We start from the raw sequence: 21,687 nt of genomic DNA, 5'->3' as shown, positions 1-21,687 counted from the left end.
GGGCTTTACCACAGCAGAAAACTCATTAACCCAAAATTAGCAAAATGTCACAGAAATGTCAGCATGTGTCAAATGCTGACATATGTACAAAGCAAGACATTGTGTAAGGACAGCTGTCATGGTAACTCACAAAACATGATGTCATATTTTACAAAAGGCACAGGTACACAAAGGGTTGGTGAGCACATTGAAACCATGGCAACATCAAACGGGAAAAAGTATTAGAAGTGGATCACGATCTGGCAGTTTATTAGGTCAGAAAAAAAGAAACATGCTATATCTTTTACATTTTCTTGTTTCACTACATGATGTGAACTTGTCCACTATATGAAATTAAATATGCTTCGATAATAAATGTAACTTACGTAGCCTACATTTCCAGTTCTCATCTATTATCTAATCACTTGCTGTTGGAGACCCTACGAAGGAATGATTCCACAATCCATTTAATGAATGAAGCGTGAAACATGGTGCAGGTGCTGAGATGCCCGCAGAAGCAGCGTGTTACACCCATGCAAGGTATTCTAAGGAACACAATGTTTCAAGGAAATACCTAATTTATTCACTTGAAAATCATTAGAGTCAACAAATGGGAGTGTTAAGTCATTTAGCATCGTTGTTTAGAATGCATTATGGTGAAATTATACAAAGGACAGTGTAAACAACGAAAAGTAGCCTAGGTAGGCCTAAAGAAAAACGTAAAACAGGTTAGGCTAATTAAGCTCATTTTCTGGGGTGCCAACAGGTTTGCTTTTAAACCTAATAGGCTAAAGTCGCTTGCATTGCAGTAAATATGATGTATGTTGACATTTCCATGAAAATCAGACTGCATGGGTAGACGTAGGCTATTAGCATACTACGTACAACATAGCTCATTAGGTTTACTCATTGGCCATTTTACAATAAAGCGTGATTGGATCCCGGATTATATACATTTTGTACATGGACGAAATGTTAAAGAGAATGTAAAAAGAGAATGTAAATATAATATAAAAAGTGCTGAAAAGGAGTAGGTATTTGCCTTTAGGACATCAGTGAAGCGCCGAAGAGTGGTTCCGCGGAGTGACACATCTGCCTGAATAAATAAATCAGAGATGCAGCGCTTGTGAGCGAAGGCGCACTTTAGCTGGTGCGCCGCGTGGTGCTTAGGCGCTGTCTGTGGTGCTGAATTGCCTGGACGTGTCCCCTCAGTTTGAGGGGACCTAGCGAGCACAATCAGGGACAACCTGTATGCACCGGCACTTAACGAACGCCCCGAGCTCGTGGAAGATTAACAATAGAACTTGCCGAGGGCATCAGCGTTCGATTCGGATGGAGCCACATGTGAACATTGAATAACGGCGCATCAAACGCAGTGAGATTGAATAAGAGCACAGCGATTTGATATAAAGACGTTGAAGGCTACAACCTTAAGATTCTAAACGAAATGGATGGAATTTTTGTTGACATGGACGTCATGGGCGTGTTGACAAACTGTTCGTAAATGTGGGGTATTTTGATATAAAGTTGATTGACCTACTCTAGCCTACATACCTGGACTCTGTCGCATGGTTGGAAAAGGAATGGTTCGTGAGAGGAATCATTTCAACAAATTCAATATGCTATGAAAACGAACAAATAGAGTAGCCTACATCTGGGTCATAAAAAAAGAGTGGACCAAGAACATTAACATTTTTACCAGAAGCTACTAAGAAAACCTCCAGACATGACTCGCCTGCTTGTGTTGCTGAACTCTGTGATCCTGTTGCTTTTCGGCAGTGACATGTTCTTGGTGGCAGCAAGTAAGTGGTTATGCTGTTTCATGTTGATGTGATGTCTGTAATGCCTATCAACAAGACTTGCAGTTGCAAATGCATGTAGGTTAAAAACAAATAAAAACTCTCCCTCTTATGTCATGAGACTTTGCAGATTCAAATGTCAAAAGTGGAGATTGTTACAAACATAAAACTGAAAAGTTACTCATTTGACTATTATTATAGGACATTATTGTGTCCCATTATTATGTTGCTGCCTGTCTTGGCCAGGTCTCCCTTTAAAAATAGATTTTTAATCTCAATGGGACTCTCTAGGTAAAATAAAGATAAAATCAAAATAAACAAAATAATCATCGAATGAACATGAACAAAGTTCCTAACGGTATCAAGTATACACTAAAAAACTCCTCGACCTCAGTAATCTTAACCTTTTGAGGATCACGGCGTAAATGTGCATTTTCTGTCTAAATTAAGATATCTCAAATAAATTAATTGGTGCTTTTCAAACATACGGACTGCAGGCACTGTCAGTCTTTAATTGTTCATTTCAAACTAACCTAACATGATAGGCCCATGTGTGCGTAGTAATGCAAAGCCCCAATTACTGCAGTTATTTACGGTTGAAGCATTTTGTACCAATCCCTCTACAGGCTATAAGTCTACAGAATAATAGTCTTCACCACATATTATCAAAGACACTGCAAGCAACTCATTGGGTATTATACCCTTCTTATGTGCTATACTCTTTCATTTATTTAAACATCAGCATCGCTTTCTTCTCGCCCTCCTGTTACGAATTTGCATTTTCTCTCACTACTGAACTCACAATTGGAAATAGTGTGTTGTATGTTAGTTTTGTCAGTGAGACTGGTGTTGGTCGTGTTCTGTCTGGCACGCTCTGGGCTCTCTACGTGTTTTCTGAGGGGCGCGTACATTTTTTATCTCCATGGTAAGGGGAACGCTCCACTGTCAACTAGAGAGGGATACTATTAGAAGACTCATTAAGAATCTCATGAATATGAATGGACTGTTGAAATGGGCTTTTAGGTTGAAAATAGCTTTTGAACTTAATATTGGTCCTTCCAATGCATGTGCTGGAGCAATGGGGTTTGCAACTGCGTTATTCATCTGTTTTCATTATCCTACATCAAAAGCATGCCTATTCGGTTTTATTTCCCATTTTGATTTCACCATTATAAACCAGTAATGGGTGGATAAGGAATTAAATCATTAGATGTCAGTTAAATTGGACAAAGACAGACAATCTGGAGATGCTCTCATAGCCAAAGGTACAGTTACTTAATAATCAAAGTCTGTCAGAAATACAGTAGGCTAACCTTTCAATTAATTTGGCCTACAGCATAGCTTGGATTCCTCCACATTATAAGCTAATGGCTTCGTCAGGACTAGACTACAGAAGATAGGACATTGTATACTGTGTTCCCCATATAACAAATACTCTGGCCTGTATCAATTAAGTCTGAGCAAAGTAGCCTACTACTCATTCTTGGAAAAAAGGAAGAAAAAAAAAGATGGGCACATGACATATGGTCAGACTGATGATCGTGCAGTAAGGCCATTTGGAGAGCAAGAGGCTGCATCCTCCCCGACCATGTCAGAGACATCTGCAGTGTCACTGTCACCCCTGGGAGACTCCCTGTGCAGAATACTAAAGTAAAATTATCTCAATGCCTCTTGATTAGAACGGGAACGGCCCAGCTGGGCTGTGACCTTGACTTGGTCTTTCCTGCTCAGTGGAATACACACATTAATTGAGTGTGGTGAGATGAAATAGTATTTGATTGCCTGCGTTGAAAATATATGCATGCAAGGTGGTGATTTTGTATGAGGTGAAATACTTATTTTGAGATTATGGATATATGTGGACATTTTGTTGCCAATGCAAACCCATCTCCATCTGCTAAATTGGCAATTGTGTGTTAATAAAATGTTATGACGGGTATTTGGCTAATTGTGGGACAAATCATAAAGTAGTTAAATGTAGGTACCCCAGTGATCCTGAGACTATCATTTCCACCTGTTACATCATCTGTCATGGACTACATCCAACCAATTAAAAAATAATGACACCACCCTCGTCTTAAAAGACAAAATAGTCTGCTATAAATTGTTACAAGAAACTGGACTGGCTTCTCATCTTTAATTGTGAGTTCCTTTTACGCTTCAACAGTGAAAAAAAAGCATTGTGGCTTCAAAGTCACGCAGCCCTGGGGACAGACAGAGATTACATTAACCTCAGACTGACACCTGGTCCCTTTTGGGGGACAGCATGGTGCCACTGCCCCTGCTCCCTGACTGCATACACCATGCACCTGAGGGAGGTGGACAGGGACAAGGAGTGCCTGTTTTACTGAGGCACTGACAGTTTATAGGGTTCAGATACAGCACGCCTCACTAACTCTGCTCCCTCCACTGTTAGACCCAGGAACTTTGTGTTCTGTGCTTTGTATAGGCTACATGTTGTACATTAAGGTTGTTTAAACGGACAAGGAGGCAGGTGCAATGGCGATAGCTGCATAAGGCTGTTTGGATGAAGTTATGTGGCTTGCAGATACTCCTAAAACATTTGCATGTGTTGCTTGTGCATTGAAGACTAAATATCTGAGACAAAGGCATTCCAATTAACCCTCCAAAAATGAAATACACCAATCATGCATGTAACTGTGTCTTCCAATTTCTGTCAGAATCTTCTTTATAGAGTCAGCTACTGGAGTCTAGCTGCATCAATGTAGTTCACAGCTTGGAAAGCACAATGCCACAGACCAAGACAGCAACTGCTCCCACACCATATCAAAGACAGGATCTCATTTCCATCTTGCCACAAACCAGGTGAAAGCTTTTCCAAGATGAAGCAGGGGAGTGACATCCACAGAAGTAAGGGAGAGAAATGGGGGCCAGGTTGGGGGGTGGGGGGCACCAGACACATCTTGGAGATAAAACCAGCATGTTACTGCCTCAAGTCTCAACCGCCGAGCAAATGTCAAGATGCCAGTTTAGTGAAAGCAACCTTAGAACAACCTGCAGTGCGAGAGCCCACAGTGTACATTGCTCAGTTGAGGTAAAGAGAAAGTGGTTTATCCAGAAACCAAACAGGTAAATTGTTTATTTTAAGGCGTGTCATGAAACAGTATTGCTGCCTTTGTTAAATACAAATGACTGAAGAACCATGAACAGATTTATTTGACCGTTATTCGTGCACAACACAATCATTTGCAAATTGTAGGTCACAAATCTTATCGCTTAAAGATGCTTGTGAATTCATTATTGACCTTGTCAATGTCATTCATTAATAGTGAATTATTTGCAGAAGTGAAATATAATGCAGAGTATGTTGGCATTACCACACTGTATCATAAACAGTCCATCACCCTGGTAAACATGAGGTGCTGTGTCAGCCACTAGAATATGGTGAATTATGGACTCCAGAGAGTCCCATTATGACAGTGTTATTGAGAAGATCAATCACTTTTAACTTTTACACGTCCTGTATAAAAGTGCCCAGTTGTGACAGCCTGATGCTAGAATCTGTCAATTCAACTGGCGGCAGCCTTTACCACTGGGGCATACAGTAAAGCCCATACTGAGGTATTCACTGGGCAGTACAGTAAATGGCAGTGTTTTATAATGCTGGATAAACACATCAATATGTACCAACATACTGGCCCAACCGATATCTATGGCATTATGGCTATTGTAGCTATCTCTGCAAGCATTAGGCTGAGTGCTCCCTGGAAAGATGGGGGGTGGCTACTGTGCTGGTCCATGGCTTCATACACCATGATTCATCCTGACAGGGCGTTGGTGTCCCACAAGAGCTCTGTCCTCCCCCCGTCACGCTCTTAACCCCAGGTGACCTATCGTTGTTTGATTTCAGATCTTACATAATGTGTTAAGCCCACAATGACATTTGTTGCTATGAAACAAGTCAAGTCTCTAAGCAGAGAACTGCTGTGGCTTGCTGTAAAGGACAACCTCAAACATACCCACCGCGGTCAGTTTGAAACATTGGAAACGTGTTTGATTTAACTTTAAGTTTTATGATATTTGCTCTAGAAACGACATCTAAAGTTTACCATCAGCATACCAACACAATGATAATACAGAGAAATTAAGTATTTGATTTGTTTATTACTACTAAGGTACCTATAACTGCTTGTGGACAAGGAACAGTAAATATGTATTATAATAAAGTATATTACTCAAGAAAGTATTTTTCTGCTCAATTGTTTGTGTGTGTGGCTTTGTCTGTAAATTGTAATCTTTCAATGTTCCCGTTTACGTGTTTTGAACACTAGAGTTTGTGTGGTTTGGCTATAGATGAGCTGGGTTTACAGTAACATTTTATCTCTATTATTCATGGCCCCTCTTCAACTGGGCCACCACATGCTCTATCAGCAGTGTCCATAGACCATATATCACAGAAGCTGCCTGGTTTTACTCGTGTGTGGATATCTGTCACCCCTATTACCCAAAAGACAATGAGCTATCGTAACAAATGAACGTGTCCTCCACTGGACAAATTCTATACCTTAGTGTCAGCCTTGCACTCTGTGGTAGGAGAGCTGTAGCAGAGGTGTCAAGGCCTATCCAACTATTGCTAGCACCCAATGAGGAACTGCCTTGAACATATTGACACCCTTCATCCTGTGGCCAAGTGTCAGCCATGAATAACTCACATGCAAGGTTAAATGACTGTACATGTGATGTTCAAGTTTTAACTGATGAGTTTCCAGGGATAATGATGAGATTGGCAGCTAACAGTGTCATTATTGTAATTGTGGTATAAAGCTGTGTGAGCATTTACTGCGTTAAAAGTACACACGTAAGTAGAATTGTCTAAAGCTTGCCAAGAGGCCAATGAGTTAAGGATGTTTTGTTTTGGATAAAGTGACAGGGGTAATAATATATTCTCATTTACACCCCAGCAGCCAATTACACAAGATGGAGGTGAAAGCCTTGTTAGTCATCCTGTGGCTCTATGATTAGTTTCATATTATGGGGAACAATCTTATTTTCTGTAAGTACTTTGCAAGTGCAACCTAATACTTTATCCATATGAGTACAACCAGAGTCGTCATCATCACAATATTATCATCACTATGAGTCATGTGTATGATGAAAATCATGCATTCATCTCATTCAAAAGCAAACTCTCCAATGCTGTAATATTAACATTGTACTACCCACTTTATTTTTTCAGGTTCCCCAATGTTCTCATTAAATGGTAAAACGAAATGGACATGACCTCTTGATTCCACAATATCACTCTCTAGACTACGCCCATCTCACCTCTCTCTCCATCATTGACAAGCCATTAGTCATAGCTGGCCCTACATTTAGTTTGGTATTTTAATTGCCATTATCCATGTGGATCTCACAGCATATATGAGATGTGTGCCAGGCCTGTAGTTGACACTGACCTCCTAAGTGTATTCTCTCCCTGAGGCTGAAGCATAACTATGACTGATATCACAACCTGGGACACATGACCTCCCTCTGCGATGTCATTGGATGGAATTGATTCTCATTCTGATACTTCGCACAATCGCTCACCTTGGTGACACAACGAGGAGACGGCCATTGATCGTATCCCTGATAAGAGTGAGGGCGAGGGAAGGAGGGGAATAGAGAGAGGAAGGACCAGACTGCTAATGATTAGGAATGGTTGCCAGTTTTGTCAATCTTGTTGTTGGTATTTCCACATGGCTCCCTCCGGATGATGCTTCTTCCATGTGGCTATGTCTGTCATCTGAGGATAACATGGTTAAGGGTTGGTGTGTCCTAGTCAAATTGTCAAAAGCTATAGCTATTTGACAAATGCAAATGCTACTGCTAATTGACTTTGAAAAATGTTATCTTCAATGCTGATCCAATAACTATTATGCCGCTATTTAACGCAAATTCAATTTTATCAGCAGCAGGTATTTTAATCCAACAATCATCCTGATATTCTCACATACTGTGCTTGGTGTTGCCTTCATCCATATTATACAACTGATAACAATCTTGTATTATATTATTTTAGCATGAATGTCACTAGTTGTCCTATTCTTTGTAAAAAAAGATTCTGGCCCACAGGGGAGCTCATTCGTTACAGTTCGTCCACCTGCTTCTCATTACCTCCTCCTGGCGGTCCAGTCTTGCCCAAGTGATTGCTGGGAAAGCGAGACACTGGATCTCCCATTGAATCTGTCACCCTCTGTTTCTCAGGCCTGATTGCCCAGGCTTTTGTGCCACTGTAATCAGCTTGTCCGGTGACCATTAAATGATGATAGATGACTGGTAAGCGACAGGGTAAAGAAATGTGGCACCGATCAAGAAGGATGGACAAGAAACATTTTAAAGGCCAGACTGTCATCAGTTGTTGTTTAACCAAACTGAATGGGTGAAACAAGCAAAAAACAAGAGGTTGCAGCAATATTTATTGTGATAATGGAATGCAATTTAACTAAACAGTAATTGACCAAATTAACTGCTACATTATTAGAATTATTTTACAATTCCTTCATTATAGTGCATTAGTGAGCCATAACAAAAATGTGATGAGCTATGAAGAGGCTTCAAAACTTCAATTCAAACACACAAACACTTTTCCACAAGGCAGGCCTGTCTCTGTAGGCCTACCCTCAATCCTACTGTTTATGTTGCTCGGGCAGATGCTCAGAAGCACTAAAACATACAAAAAATCATAAATTATATATTTGTTTTACTGAGATTGCCTTCTAAAGTAGCGTATTCATTCTAGATAGCTCTTGTTTGGATATACTATGGCTTGGGTTTTTACATACAGTGGCAGGGTTGGCAGATTGGAGAGCTTTCTTGGCAGGAAATCCTTTCTGTTTAGTTCAGAGGAGTAAATGGAAAATGGAAAGATGTGTCAAAGAGTGTTTTTTCATCTTCTATAAATATTGTATAGGAGCTTGACTTGACCGTGACTAAACCTGATTTTCAGGAGAGGTGGATGAAAATAACTTCCTAAACAAACAGAGGTGTGTGTGTGGGCGGGGGGGGATTATTATACAGGAATTTAAGGGCTATTGTTCTGTTTCACTGGAAATAAAAAATATATACAATGCATTCATGAGATGTCGTTCTGAATTTGTGTCATAAGTAAATATATTTTACTTTATGGTAAAAGCTCAGTTTTAGCCATTTAGAGATGGAGCTGTAAAGCAGTTTTACTTCCTAAATTGGTCAAATATTAAACAAAATGTAGTTTAAAATACTGTAGGTGATTCTGAAGAAAGGGTCACACTCTTTCCAAATTGACCTTCCGCAATGACTCCAATACAAGTACTGTACATTTGATGATTGACTGTTCACTTTAAATCACCATAAATATGGTCTCTTTCCTTTCTGTTCAGACCGCCCTCCTGCTCCAGTAAATGTGTCTGTCATGCACCTGAGGGCGGACTCTGCCACTGTGTCTTGGGAAGTTCCAGAAGGTGACATCATCATTGGCTTCTCCATCTCACAACAAGTAAGTTGTTGTTGGATTTTGCAATCTGGGATTTGGGTTAACATGATGTTGACAAAGGTGTGTGAGTTAATGTGATACCTGAAGTGAATTGCAAGGAGACCAGGTGGCTGAGCGGTGAGGGAGTCAGGCTAGTAATCGCCAGTTTGATTCCCTGGCTGTGCCAAATGATGTTGTGTCCTTGGGCAAGGCACTTCACCCTACTTGCCTCGGGGGGAATGTCCCTGTACTTACTGTAAGTCGCTCTGGATAAGAGTGTCTGCTAAATGTAATGTAATGTAAATTGCATACATTGTCCCATAAATTCAGTTACCCAAGTGAAATTTCATGTTTTATCCCCAGTGAATGTTTTTTATTTTTGTAAATCACTTTTATCAATATAATCCTTACTCTTTGGTGTGGTGCACATATTCCCGTTTCCCACATATTCATTCTTCTAGCAATACCAGCTGTGTAGTTCACAGAGTAATGATCCTGCCAAGAAGAGTGATGGACTAAATCTGGCACCACAGCTTGAAATCTAAATAAAACCTGACATGCCTGATTTGTCAAGAGAACATTGTTTGCTGGGGAAATACATACAACAGACAACATATAAATATTAAGGCTAGCTGGTATCAAAATAGCATTGATAAAATGACCTGTTGATGCTCACATGAGGAAAGAAAACGTTTATTTAAGTTCAGTTTGTTTACGTTATATATATTTTTTTACAGTTACGTACAAGGCAGTGAACTTGATATTCACAGTGGTCATAACATTTGAATTACTCTCTTTATGGCCATTCATCATGGTCTGCATTGTGGCTAATGCGGGTCTAATAGCTGCACTGAGTGTGTGGCGGTCACATGCTTGCATTATTTATTGTCTAAAGAGCGAAATGAGCCCCTGTATCTGATCTCTCTGTCAAGTGTGCCAATGAAAAAGAACATAAGACATCTAGCCGAGGGCCTTGGAAGAGTGATGGGGTAGAGAAGACTGAGCAGGGCCTGAATACAAACATGTCCATTGACACCACCAGGGATTTAGGAAAGTGAAGGCATCCTCAACATTATGAATAATGCACCTTCAAGTTCAGAGCAAGGAGTAGGAGCAAGTAATATCTATCAGATTGCATATATTAATTTACATGCTCTTTGAGTTAACTTAAATGTATCCACTGAGTCATCTCGATGGTCTAACCCCTGGCTCATTAATGGCATGTGTTACTCACAGAGGCAGGACGGTCACATGCAGAGGTTCATCCGCGAGGTGAACACAACCAGTCGGGCCTGCGTCCTCTGGGACCTCGAGGAAGAGACGGATTACATCATCCAGGTGCAGTCCATCGGCCTGTATGGTGAGAGCCAGCCAAGTAAGAAGGTCCATTTTCTCACCCTCAAGAAGTCGGATCGTTTCCCGTCCAACAGCTCCAACCAGGGTGAGCATGTCTGTTATAGGTACCAAGATGGCTGAGATGTATGGCTGAGTGCATTTAAATTTTATAAATGGATGAATGCCACGTAAAACCCTTAAACTGAAGCACATGGTTTAAAAAATACACAGGCAACTCAGTTGGTTTGCAAAGGAAATGTACAAAATGATTACCACAAATATTAAAAGTAGTATTGGGAATTGTTGAAGTAGTACAGTAGTAGCCACCCTGGGGCTGTGCGTCTTCTTCCTGGAGGTGAAGTAAGGAACCTCCCATTTCTTTAAACTCCAGGAATAGCTCCTCATGCAGAAATATCTTCCCATGCATTAAATTGCCTCTCTTTTCGCTTTCAAGCATGGGACATAAGAGTGGGTTAGGGTACTACAGTACAGTAAGTGCATGTAGCACGGAGGCCTCCCCCTCGCCCAGCTCTCACAGCAGCTCCCAAAGGTGCATCACTGTGTCTCTCTCCCGGTGATTTTCTTCTTCTGCCCAATTTAATATTGACGGAGTCTTCACGCATGGCTGCAAGCGAGACTGTTAATATATACATCTCTGTCTCACTCAAGGTGGCTAATAGGTGTTTCAGACAGATTGCGGCATGGTCAAGTAGATAGGATTAGGGATGAATACGCTGTCCCTAGACAACTGGGGGAGGGTTCAATACATTTTAGTCCAGAAGGAGGTAATACATTTAGATTTAGGATTGACTCAAGGAAGGGGGTGTAGAGGTTAGGGGTCATGGTTAGGGGTCATGGTTAGGGTTAGGGGTCATGGTTAGGGGTCATGGTTAGGGGTCATAGTTAGGGGTCATAATTAGGGTTAGGGTTCATGGTTAGGGGTCATGATTAGGCAGCAGAGGTTGTAGGGGGGTCTTTGTTAGGCTTTCACCTAGACAATAAATACGATTTATAGATATAGTTCTACAGAGCAGATCCTTTCTTTTCTTTCATTTTACATGGTGGGAGGGTCAAATCATGTTAACTGGAACTGCTGATATAGGTGAATAATTAATTATACATTTTTGCCGACTCAGGATGGGTACCATTATAAAAGATGGAATGGATCAGCAAAATCTAAGATACCATGTGGCTAACTAAAGATAAAGTATGTGTGCTGACATGTTAAACATTGCCTTTCAAAGCAAATTGTGTACTAGTAAATATTACTAGGTTGGACCAAGAAAAATAAGAAACAGTGGACCTTAAAGATGACCGTATAATGAAATATGAAACTTTGATCAGAAGATTTTACTTGAAACCAATCCACTTTGTTCTCAACATGTACACATATAAATAATGCAGAGAGTTAGCATCTAAAATTCCTTTGAATCCTCCATTTATAAAGTAGGCAGTCTGAGCGGTTCTAAAGATTCAAATCAAGATTTACTATCAAGTATGAATCACAACTAGTAGACTGAGTGATCCAAGTGGGTCAGAGAAACAATCCAGTCAGTGGATGAACTTCATTAGTGGAAGTGTGCTTTGGGGTTGTAGGATGTAAACAACATCTCAGACTTCCCGGTTAATGTTGGCTATATATATAAATATTGAGAACTGCATTGCACTGCAGATTGTTTATCCAGATTGTTTCCAATCATTGGTGGCATCCTTCATCCAACACTCTTGGATTAGACTGTGAAGAAACGGCATAGATCCTGGCTGATGATATCAGTTGTGATAAATAACATGAATAAATCAATGTTTCCCCCTAGTTACTTTGTAGTCTTTGCATGATATGTCAACAGTAAAGAGTGTAGGCATCTACAGTCTGCCTTGAAACTCTGGGTATACTTTAGTCAAATTAAAGTATATCCCATTCATCAAGGATTCTAGGATCTTGTTGGTTGAAACCTTGCAATAAAGTAAGAGAGCTACAGTATTTTTGTGTGCCGGTATTCACTTCTCTAATGTCTCAGAACATGTTTGAAGGGTTATGCAGCATGCTGCACTGGGTGGGATGTGTAGGCACTCCTCCAGTCTTGTCTGGTCATGTAACAACCTCAGAGCACACCATGGAGGATCAAGTCATTATGACGATAAATAATTCAAAAAGAGACAAGTTCCTTAGTGGAAGTCCCGAATCTGTGGAAATTAGAAAACAAAGCTCAGTCCCTTGTGTGTCCCTGCAACATTTTCTGTTTTCACGCCCTCTGGAAGATGAATGCGAGTTGTTATCACAAAATTACAGCTGCGTTATCTGGTAGCAATGCGTCTCTTTAACACCCTAGTGCCTCGTACACTTTCGTGTTTTGGCCTCAGAGAACATTTAGGAATTTTATGTTAGTCCTGAAATAATGTAATCTGGCACGGCCTCCCACTGGCCACAACGCAATTAGTCACAACTCACCTTTTAAACGTAATGTCACACCTCTCTCTTTTGTGTGCATCCTGAATGCTTCAACCACAAAAAAAGCCCTTTCAATCTAGCTATCTTGACTCGTATTCAGACTAAATGGATTTGCAGGTCCAGCAGGCATCCAGAATCATTGCAATGAGCTACAGCTGTGATTGTTTAGGATCAATAGCCAAGTTTTACCACGTCCTGACCAAAGAAACACTTTGACAGAAGAAATTATGATTACGTGTGTGAGGCATAAGGGCAGAATGTAGGACCTCTCCCTCATGGTTTGATCCCTAACCCATACATGCCACGCATAAAACACAAACAAACAATGCTGGCTCTCTACTGTATGGATGGGAAATTTGGATATAAATAGGCTTTGTTGGAATTTGTTTAGAAATCAATGCTGCAGTTTCAAAGACTCGAAGGCAATTTCATTACTGCCTGAACCATGCCATGTGATCGGAACATATGCATTTGAAGATTTTTTTTTCAGGCCACAAAATTCAAGAGGGTACTTCATATGTGAACAATTTTTTCTAGCCTGCTTTGTGGTTGGCCTCTAGAGCAGCTGGAAAATACTCAGGAGTCATGTTTTATTTAAACTGTGGCTCTATCTGCAGCGATGTACTGCAGCTGGTAGTGTTGAAAACATCAAACATGACAACAATGTATACTGTATGCAAATGTATTTAGGTAATGTATGATTGTGTAATATAAGTATTTAGACTATGGTACTGTTTTGAAGTATATGGCACAATACTGTGAGGTTACACATTCAGCCACATAGGTCAAATACAGATGATACAGGACTATGAGGGGATTTGTTTTTTCCTTACATATTTTATGTTTTTGTTGGTAAAAGAAGCTTGATCAGGATGCAAGCTGGAAACTCACTTCAATGCATCAAATTTGTCATAAACAGGGGGGTCGGATTGCTGAGCGGTTAAGGAATCAGGCTATTAATCAGAAGGTTACAGGTTTGAAAGTGCAAATTGACGTTGTGTCCTTGGGCAAGGCACTTCACCCTACTTGCCTCGGGGGGACTGTCCCTGTACTTACTGTAAGTCACTCTGGATAAGCGCGTCTGCTAAATGACTAAATGTAAATGTAATAAACAACTCAAAAGCAGCACAATAAACAACAAACCATTGAACACACAGCCTACCACAAAGCTCCTACACAGTCTGCAGTGCGGACTGCAGTTGTTGCTGGTGCTTGGGGATGCGTATAAGTCTGGATTTTCAGAGAACGATGTCTGTGCTGTCAAACATAACTAGGAATGAGCCCCCCTTAGACACAATTACTGTGAGACTTCAAAGAGATGCCAGGTTGAGAGCACTGAGTCATAGTCTAAACTTGGCCTGGCCTAGCAGCTTTGACAGCAGCAACAGTAAACAGACACTGCTGCTATCTACACACCACTCTGAATAGCCGTTTGCTGCAGATCATTTGACTTGATTCAGTTATCGTGTATCAAAAACTGTCACGCAGCTCCGTCCAATGCATGTCCAAAGACTGAGATTGCACTCAAGGGTAGGATTGTAAGTGAGGCTGTATTTCCATAATCTATACTTTGTGGCTTTAATTTTGATAATGGTGAGAAATTATGCATTGTAGAGGACACTCTGAACTTGACAAACGGCAGTCGATAAAACACATCTTCAGACATCTTGAATTCACTGAAGCAGAATAAATCTGTGAACTTATAAAGTGAATAGCAACTTAGTGCCAGTCCATCACAAACATATTGATCTTCTACTTCGCTTCTGGTTGAGTCCTGGGAGTGGTTTTATTGATTTAGCACCAGGTGTTTAAACATAATGGCAACCATGAGTATAGGACAGAAACGTTCCATGCTGATGAGATAACTTGAAGAAATTGATGTTGTCTAAGTTACAATGACACAGAGGAGGTGTCTCAATGTTTTGAACTTCCAAAAATCTACTTAAAACACTCTCACTGATAAGCCCCTATAAGGATGACTTAGTTCCTCTTTAAGAGTCAGCGAGCATATCTAAGCAATGCTCCAATGCTCCAATGTAAGGAAGTGGCAGGTTTTCTTGCGTTGGTTCACAGTTCTTCTACCTGCCTCAGGCGCCCCACCTCCCCTCATAAATATAAATTTATGAAAAATAGCAGATGAGAGTCTCTCTCTCTCTCATCCTCCATTTTCTCACGTATGAGAATAGGTTTCCTGCTCCTTGTCACTCAATTTTTCTCCATTCTTAATCAAAAGACTGAAAGGAAAGAAAAAGAAAAAACGCGTACAGGGATACATATGACCCTTCTTGGTAATTGCCATTGAGTGGAGAGCTGACAGCCAAGTATTTCCAGCCAACGTTATGATGGTGTAATCTTCTAAAGAGAATCAATTGGGAGAAGTGCTGCTCTGGAAGAGTTCCACACAGGTTAAAAGATGGTATTGAGAGAAGCAAATGGGCATTTAGTCAATCCCCTTAAAGAAGGATTAATTCTAGAAGATGGATGTGTGGTTTTGTCCGGTTCTTCGTCTTCTTGTGACCGTTGTAGGAGGACAATGATGGCAGTGAGAGATAAACAGCAATCTTCACTTCCCCACACTGACAGATGGTTAATGGGGAAGCACATGGCCCAAGTCTTTGTTACGATAGTATGTGGCTTTGTGGAGACTATAGTTTCAAGCAAGTTTTCTTAAGCGACTAAGAAAAACATGTCAGTGAAGTTGACACTAGTTCTGTCTGGTGTTTGTTTAGAATTCTGTTAGAAGTCAGGCTTTGTTTTTATTCTTCTTTTTAAAGTTTGATGTTCCAGTTATCAAGTCAGATTTTCTTGCATGGAAGTGTTTTTAAATCAAGCTCAAAAAGCAAACTTAAGTTAACCACACTTAATAATCACAAACAGAATTGTAAAAATGTGACTAATGCTGATATTTTTGTACTTTTAACCTCCCATTACTCCCACTAACCCTGGCAGGTAATATCAGGATTATTTCTAATTAAGACAGGTTCTCTTGTGTTTTAGATCTGAGGCCATTCGAAAACATGTAGGCCCACTAACCCACTCTTAGGAGACATTGGTGTGATTGCTATAATGTGATAGACAGTCTTGGGCCTCTCTCCTCACAGATGACCCCACAGTCCAGGGCTTGGACAAGTCCAGACACCTGCAGACGGGAGAGCTGATCATAATTGTGGTGGTGCTGCTCATGTGGGCAGGTAAGGTTTCATACATTGCTGACAAATTATTGAAAGAGTGTTATGCTTTGTGCTACAATATGCATTGAGCACACTCACTGGAAAACAACTTGGTAGTAGTGTAAAAATGGATAGACGTGTTAGTTGTTGATGTGTAGTTTTTGGAATGGGCTTCAAGTATTCAAAATCAGTATTCCCTCAAGCACTTTCAATATATTTATCATATTTAAACAAATCAATTATTGTAATCCATCAGCCTGTGAACCCCAGAACAGTAATTTTTATGGCAGGACCGTGAGTCACGAAACCTAGAGTCAGTTTGAAATCAGTTTGAAAAGACCCATTATGACTTCAGCAGCTCTCTTTAGTAGCTTCAGACTGTCAGCTTTCTCCTTTCAGCCCACAAAAAGTCAAACTGACACCCCGCCACTCTCACTAGCCTCTGCTCATCAACCCAATTGGAGTAATGACTTATCAGCTCTCTGAGAACCGGGTTTGATCAATGAAGAGATGAAGCACAATGCAAACTGGCATATCCAACTTGTCTTCCAGGAACCGGAAGCAGGATACCCTGCCCATGGCTTCAGAGCTGGGGGAGTAATACTAATCACAGAAAAGCATATCAAACTTTGAAAAGGAAGCAGGAAGCTTTGAACAATACATGGCACTTGTTGTATCCATCAGTGAAAGTACAGCGCTTTATCCCTTCGGCAATTAAGTGTTTTATGAAGTCTTTGTAAATGTGTAATCTGCTCACAGCAATTGGGGCTTTTTATGCATTTGAAATACAGGAGGAGGAAATTGAGGTTCTGGGTTTGATGGGTTGGGACGTACGTTCAGCACTCACTGAGGATTTAGGAAACCCATTCAGATGGGTGAAGTGTTGATACAGTACATTTCAATAACAAGTACATAGTCAGTGTGTTCTCTCTGAACAGGTAGACATTGACCAGGGGCACATGTAGCAGCTGTAGTACTGGAATCCCATACGAAAAATATTAAAAGTAAAGTATACTATACTTACAAAGTATTAGTACAAACATACTTACATACACGTATACATCAAGCATAGTAAATACACATATCTAAAAGTCGCCAATAAGTATGTCAGTATAAAACATAATGTTTTGCTCATATTAAAACACATTGTTTGCTCCTTGCAACATTGTACTTTAAATGGCTAAAATAATATTTAACCAAATGGGTGATCGTCTTCAGGTGATACATGACAAGGACAGATAAGCCATTTGAGATGGTTTGGTTGGTGTGTCAGACATTTTCAGCCCTGTAACACAGAGGTCACATATTCTGATGACAGCTATCAACATATGTGACCTCTTGTGCACAGGTCCAGCTGCTAAGAGTAATCACTATTGTGTATTCACTTTTTGTGTATTTCAGATTGAGTCATTATCTATCGTGATATTGATATTGTGGCTCCAATGGAAGCATTTACCAAAAGAAACATTATCCTACGGGGAGTGATGTCTTCTTTAAGACATTTGTATCTTGTAACAGCACCTCTGAGTTATCTCTGAGGTTATCTCTTGTTAACATTCTTATCTACTCTTTCTCTCAATCCCTCTTTTATATATGCCCCTTGCAAACACTGTTATCCAGAGAGAAACACAATCTCTAGCATGTATAGTACAATATCCATCCTGAGGTAATTGCTTCTTTCAAGGGCACAATGGTGTTGCTCTGACACTAACTGCTTCACTGCTACATTCCCTCAGACACTTTCTGCTTCTTGTTATATTCCCTCATCTAGCATTCACAGGAATGTCTTCCGTTCCATGATGATAAATCTTACATCTGACAGGACACAATATGGGGCATTTCAAAACATGTCTCAGTCTCTGCACGGTTCAAAATGTTCATAGTTCGATTTAACATAACGAGTATTAGGTAGTGAGCTATTTGAGATGACTTAATTATATTAATTAAAAGGGATTAATGGTGCTGTATTTAATTTCACAATAGACCAAGGTCATATGGGTTTCCACGTCTTATATCTCAAACGCCATGTAGAATGACAGGTGTTTGAAGCTGGAGAATAAAGGCTCCTTCACCACGGCCAAGGCTCCCCTTGGGGATTCCATTCCCCACATGGCTCATCAATGTGCCTGGTGACAGGAAGGAACGACAGGCTTGTCATTAAATGACAACGTCACAGAAATTCTCACTTCTGTGTCTCTCCCTCCCTCTTTTCTCTCTTGATCCCCCTCCTCTCCTCTATCTCTTTGTCTTCCATCTCCTCCTCTCATTCTTTCACCCTCTCTGTCTCACTCTCTCATTCACCCCCTGTAGCCGTCATCGCCCTGTTCTGCAGGCAGTATGACATCATCAAGGACAATGACTCCAGTAACAGTAAGGAGAAGGTGAAGCCGTCCTCAGAGAGGAGCACCCCGGAGCACCACAGTGGAGGCTTGCTCCGGAGTAAGGTGAGGGAACAAACACCCTCACACAATGCGTCTGTTCAGAATGATGGTATCGCTGCGCAGTTTGCTGTGATTGGATGGTACAGAGGCTGCCTTAACATCTCAACTAAGGAAATCAATGCCAGCAATTTACAGCATCTAATAACTGTATCTTGAACAATTGTTTACAGACATTCCAGAACTCACCTGACCTAGAAAATATAAAATCCGTTCCAATCCCTATTTTACATCACCACCCCACCATCACCATGGTAACCTTTAGGCAGCGATCTCAGGATCCCCATTTCCATATCACAGGTGATTAAAGAAAACCAACAAAAATAATCGAGCTGTAAAAATTAAAACACTGTCACATTCTATATGCTGCAGTTTGGATCACAGTGAGAACTCCTTCTGATAGCGTTCCATGCTTCGGAGCTTACCTTATGGATTAGCTTGCCAGTGCGTGACTATGTGGGAGGCAGAAAGGGCAATGCTGGGAAGGAACGAATCCCTGATATGAAATATGAATGCAATCAAAGGCCAGCTAAATGGAGACAGAATGTCAGTGTTGGCTCATTGGAATCCTGGATAATGGTTGATATATCCAAAAATAGCTCAGATTTAAGGGCATGAACCAATCGATGACTTTGACCATTAGAATGTGATGTTTCCCAGTTTGTAGAATTAGATTAAAGCTGTATTGCATTTTTACATTTAAATGAGCTCAAGAGCAATCCAATGGCTTTCTTATTGTGTTTTTAGAGAGTTGTTTCAATTCAGCTTTTTATAAAGTGACCATGTGATCATGAAAATGGGACAACTTAAGAAACGTCATCAACTTCCCTGGAGTTTTACAACTGACAGTGATTGTTTCTCTAATTACTGTATAAAATGAGACTGCTTTTCATTTCATGAGAAATAAATACCTATAGTTGCCATACCTTTGCGATTAGAAGAAGTAACTTTATAGACACCACATCCTGTGGTGTTTTAGATTCATTTTGGACAGTTTACTACAGTGCGAGAAGGATTAATCAAAACCAGTCTGATTTAATATCAACACAATGTTTCTCTAATTGGTGTACAAGCGAGGTTTGGGGGCTGTGTTGTGCTTCACTGTTCTCCTTAATGATGTCTCCCATTTGATGTCCCACACACTATATCAAGTATATTGCATTCCTTACTAGCTTCCAGTCAGATGAAACGGCCTCAGTGGCTTTGCTGGTGAAATTAACTTTTAATGGGTGATAACAACACAACTTTTGAAGTCGGGTTGTGCCTGCTGGCCAACAGAAAATGGGTATTTCTGAAGAAAAAAAAGAGAGCGAAACAGAGTGAAAATTTTACACCATCCATTTCCACACCCTGCGGAGGGGAGAATGCTGGATAAGAAAACTGTCTGTTATGGTGATCGATCTTCTCCACTTTTCACCCCAGATGATCTGTCCGAAACCTTGCTGATTATCAAGTGTCAATGATTTTTATCCGTCAGACACATTTGTTGTGTTTCAAAACCTCCCAGAGACCTCGGTTGAGTTGGAGCAGCAGAAGGACTGGAGACTGGACAATCAGACTCGATCCACAACATTCATTAAGCAGCAGACGATCGATTTTTAAGTTTGGTACATTCCTAGGTCCCCAGGGTAAAGCTGTAATGGAACTTTCTACCTTGCTGGACTGGGCTAGGTTATTGTTCCTAAGCAGACTGAATCTAAAACCAGTCCAAGCCTCAAATGAAGATACATGGAGGAAGTTAATTTGGTCATTTAGGCATGGAACACCTCGAACAAGCCATAGAGCACAGATTTGAGAGTTGGTGGTATTTTATTTAAACAAAAAACTGATTGCACCAAAGGCAATACAAATTATATAAATGACTGCTCTAAATACAAATTAGAAACTAAACATTAGTCAGGGGATTCCTTTGATCTGCACACTTTTCCTGGAATGCTTGATACATCTAACCAATCTTCTCAGCTTCTAATCAACATACATCCTTACAAGCTTTTACTGATCATCTCAGTTGTGACAGAGAAACAAAACATCGTCCCAATTATGCTTCTTTTTTTTCTTTTTTACTCTCTTCTATTGCAGTTTCATCCGTCTGTGCGATCTATCAACATCATTGAGGTTTGATCGCCCTTCCCTCCCTTCTTCTCCTCTCCATTCTCAACCCCCTCACCAATGAGGAAAACTCCTGGGCAGAACAAGCCATTATCTTAACTGCTGCCGTGAGACCCGATTGTCGATGCAGGTCTGCCAAGTTAATCTCACAGAGGACACACATGCATGCACACACTTACAGTACACACGCACACACACTTACACATGGTTATAAAGACACTCTACTAAGTCTCTCTCTATCCAAACACACACACACACACACACACATACACACACGGCTATAAAGCAATTCACTTCAGCAGGTTGATTGTGCACAATGTAATGTTAACACATTATGTAGTTAACATTCACGTTTTTGCCGGATACGTGGTTCATAATTGCAATATAACACATCATTGCCATCTCTGGGAATCCTGTCTTCATATTTTCAATGAGCAGTGTATTTTTGATACATACTGTAAATATTATCCAACCAGATGCCATGTAGTTGCTTTCTGTATAGTGTATATTTGTTTGGTTGATGCACATTGTCATATCACACCATCAATGTATAGAGTACCCATGACAAAAATAAACAACTGTGGTTAATTTAAGGTAATGCCACAATCAAAAGAAAAGTACATATAGACATAAACATTTACAAATCTGCATATATACAATTATTCTCCCCATGAACTAATGACTGTGTTCCATTCATGTACTACTGGAGGTTGCATGCTGGTCATTCACCTGTAGTATAGCATTTTAATGTGCTCCTAACTGTATCTTGAAAATGCAAAAATACATGTTATTGTAATACTGAAACAGTATACATTTTGGAATTCAGTTTGATATCAGAATTAGAGCTTTTTTGTATGTTTCTGGAAGTTGAGCTGACTACAGCATTATACTTACACTCTCTATTGTGTTAGCTGACTTAGTTAAAGTTTCTTTAGAATACCAACAACTAGCGTAG

At 40.3% G+C, this 21,687-nt stretch overlaps 1 protein-coding gene across 1 annotated transcript; it reads left to right on the top strand.

The window, feature by feature from the left end:
* Positions 1 to 1,705: 1,705 nt before the first annotated feature.
* On the top strand, positions 1,706 to 20,815 carry fndc4a (fibronectin type III domain containing 4a). The gene is made up of 6 exons (XM_084699426.1): positions 1,706 to 1,781; positions 9,140 to 9,255; positions 10,468 to 10,672; positions 16,117 to 16,206; positions 18,496 to 18,629; positions 20,703 to 20,815. The coding sequence occupies exons 1-6, from the start codon at positions 1,706 to 1,708 to the stop codon at positions 20,742 to 20,744; spliced, it is 663 nt and encodes a 220-aa protein (XP_084555552.1). The 3' UTR covers positions 20,745 to 20,815.
* Positions 20,816 to 21,687: the final 872 nt, after the last annotated feature.

This window comes from Hypomesus nipponensis, chromosome 6 (assembly GCF_054491055.1).
Source record: "Hypomesus nipponensis isolate SF chromosome 6, ASM5449105v1, whole genome shotgun sequence".
In the NCBI taxonomy this organism is placed as follows: Eukaryota; Metazoa; Chordata; class Actinopteri; order Osmeriformes; family Osmeridae; genus Hypomesus; species Hypomesus nipponensis.
The sequence above is the reverse complement of the archived record's forward strand: the minus strand, read 5'-3'. Positions and strand labels throughout refer to the sequence as shown.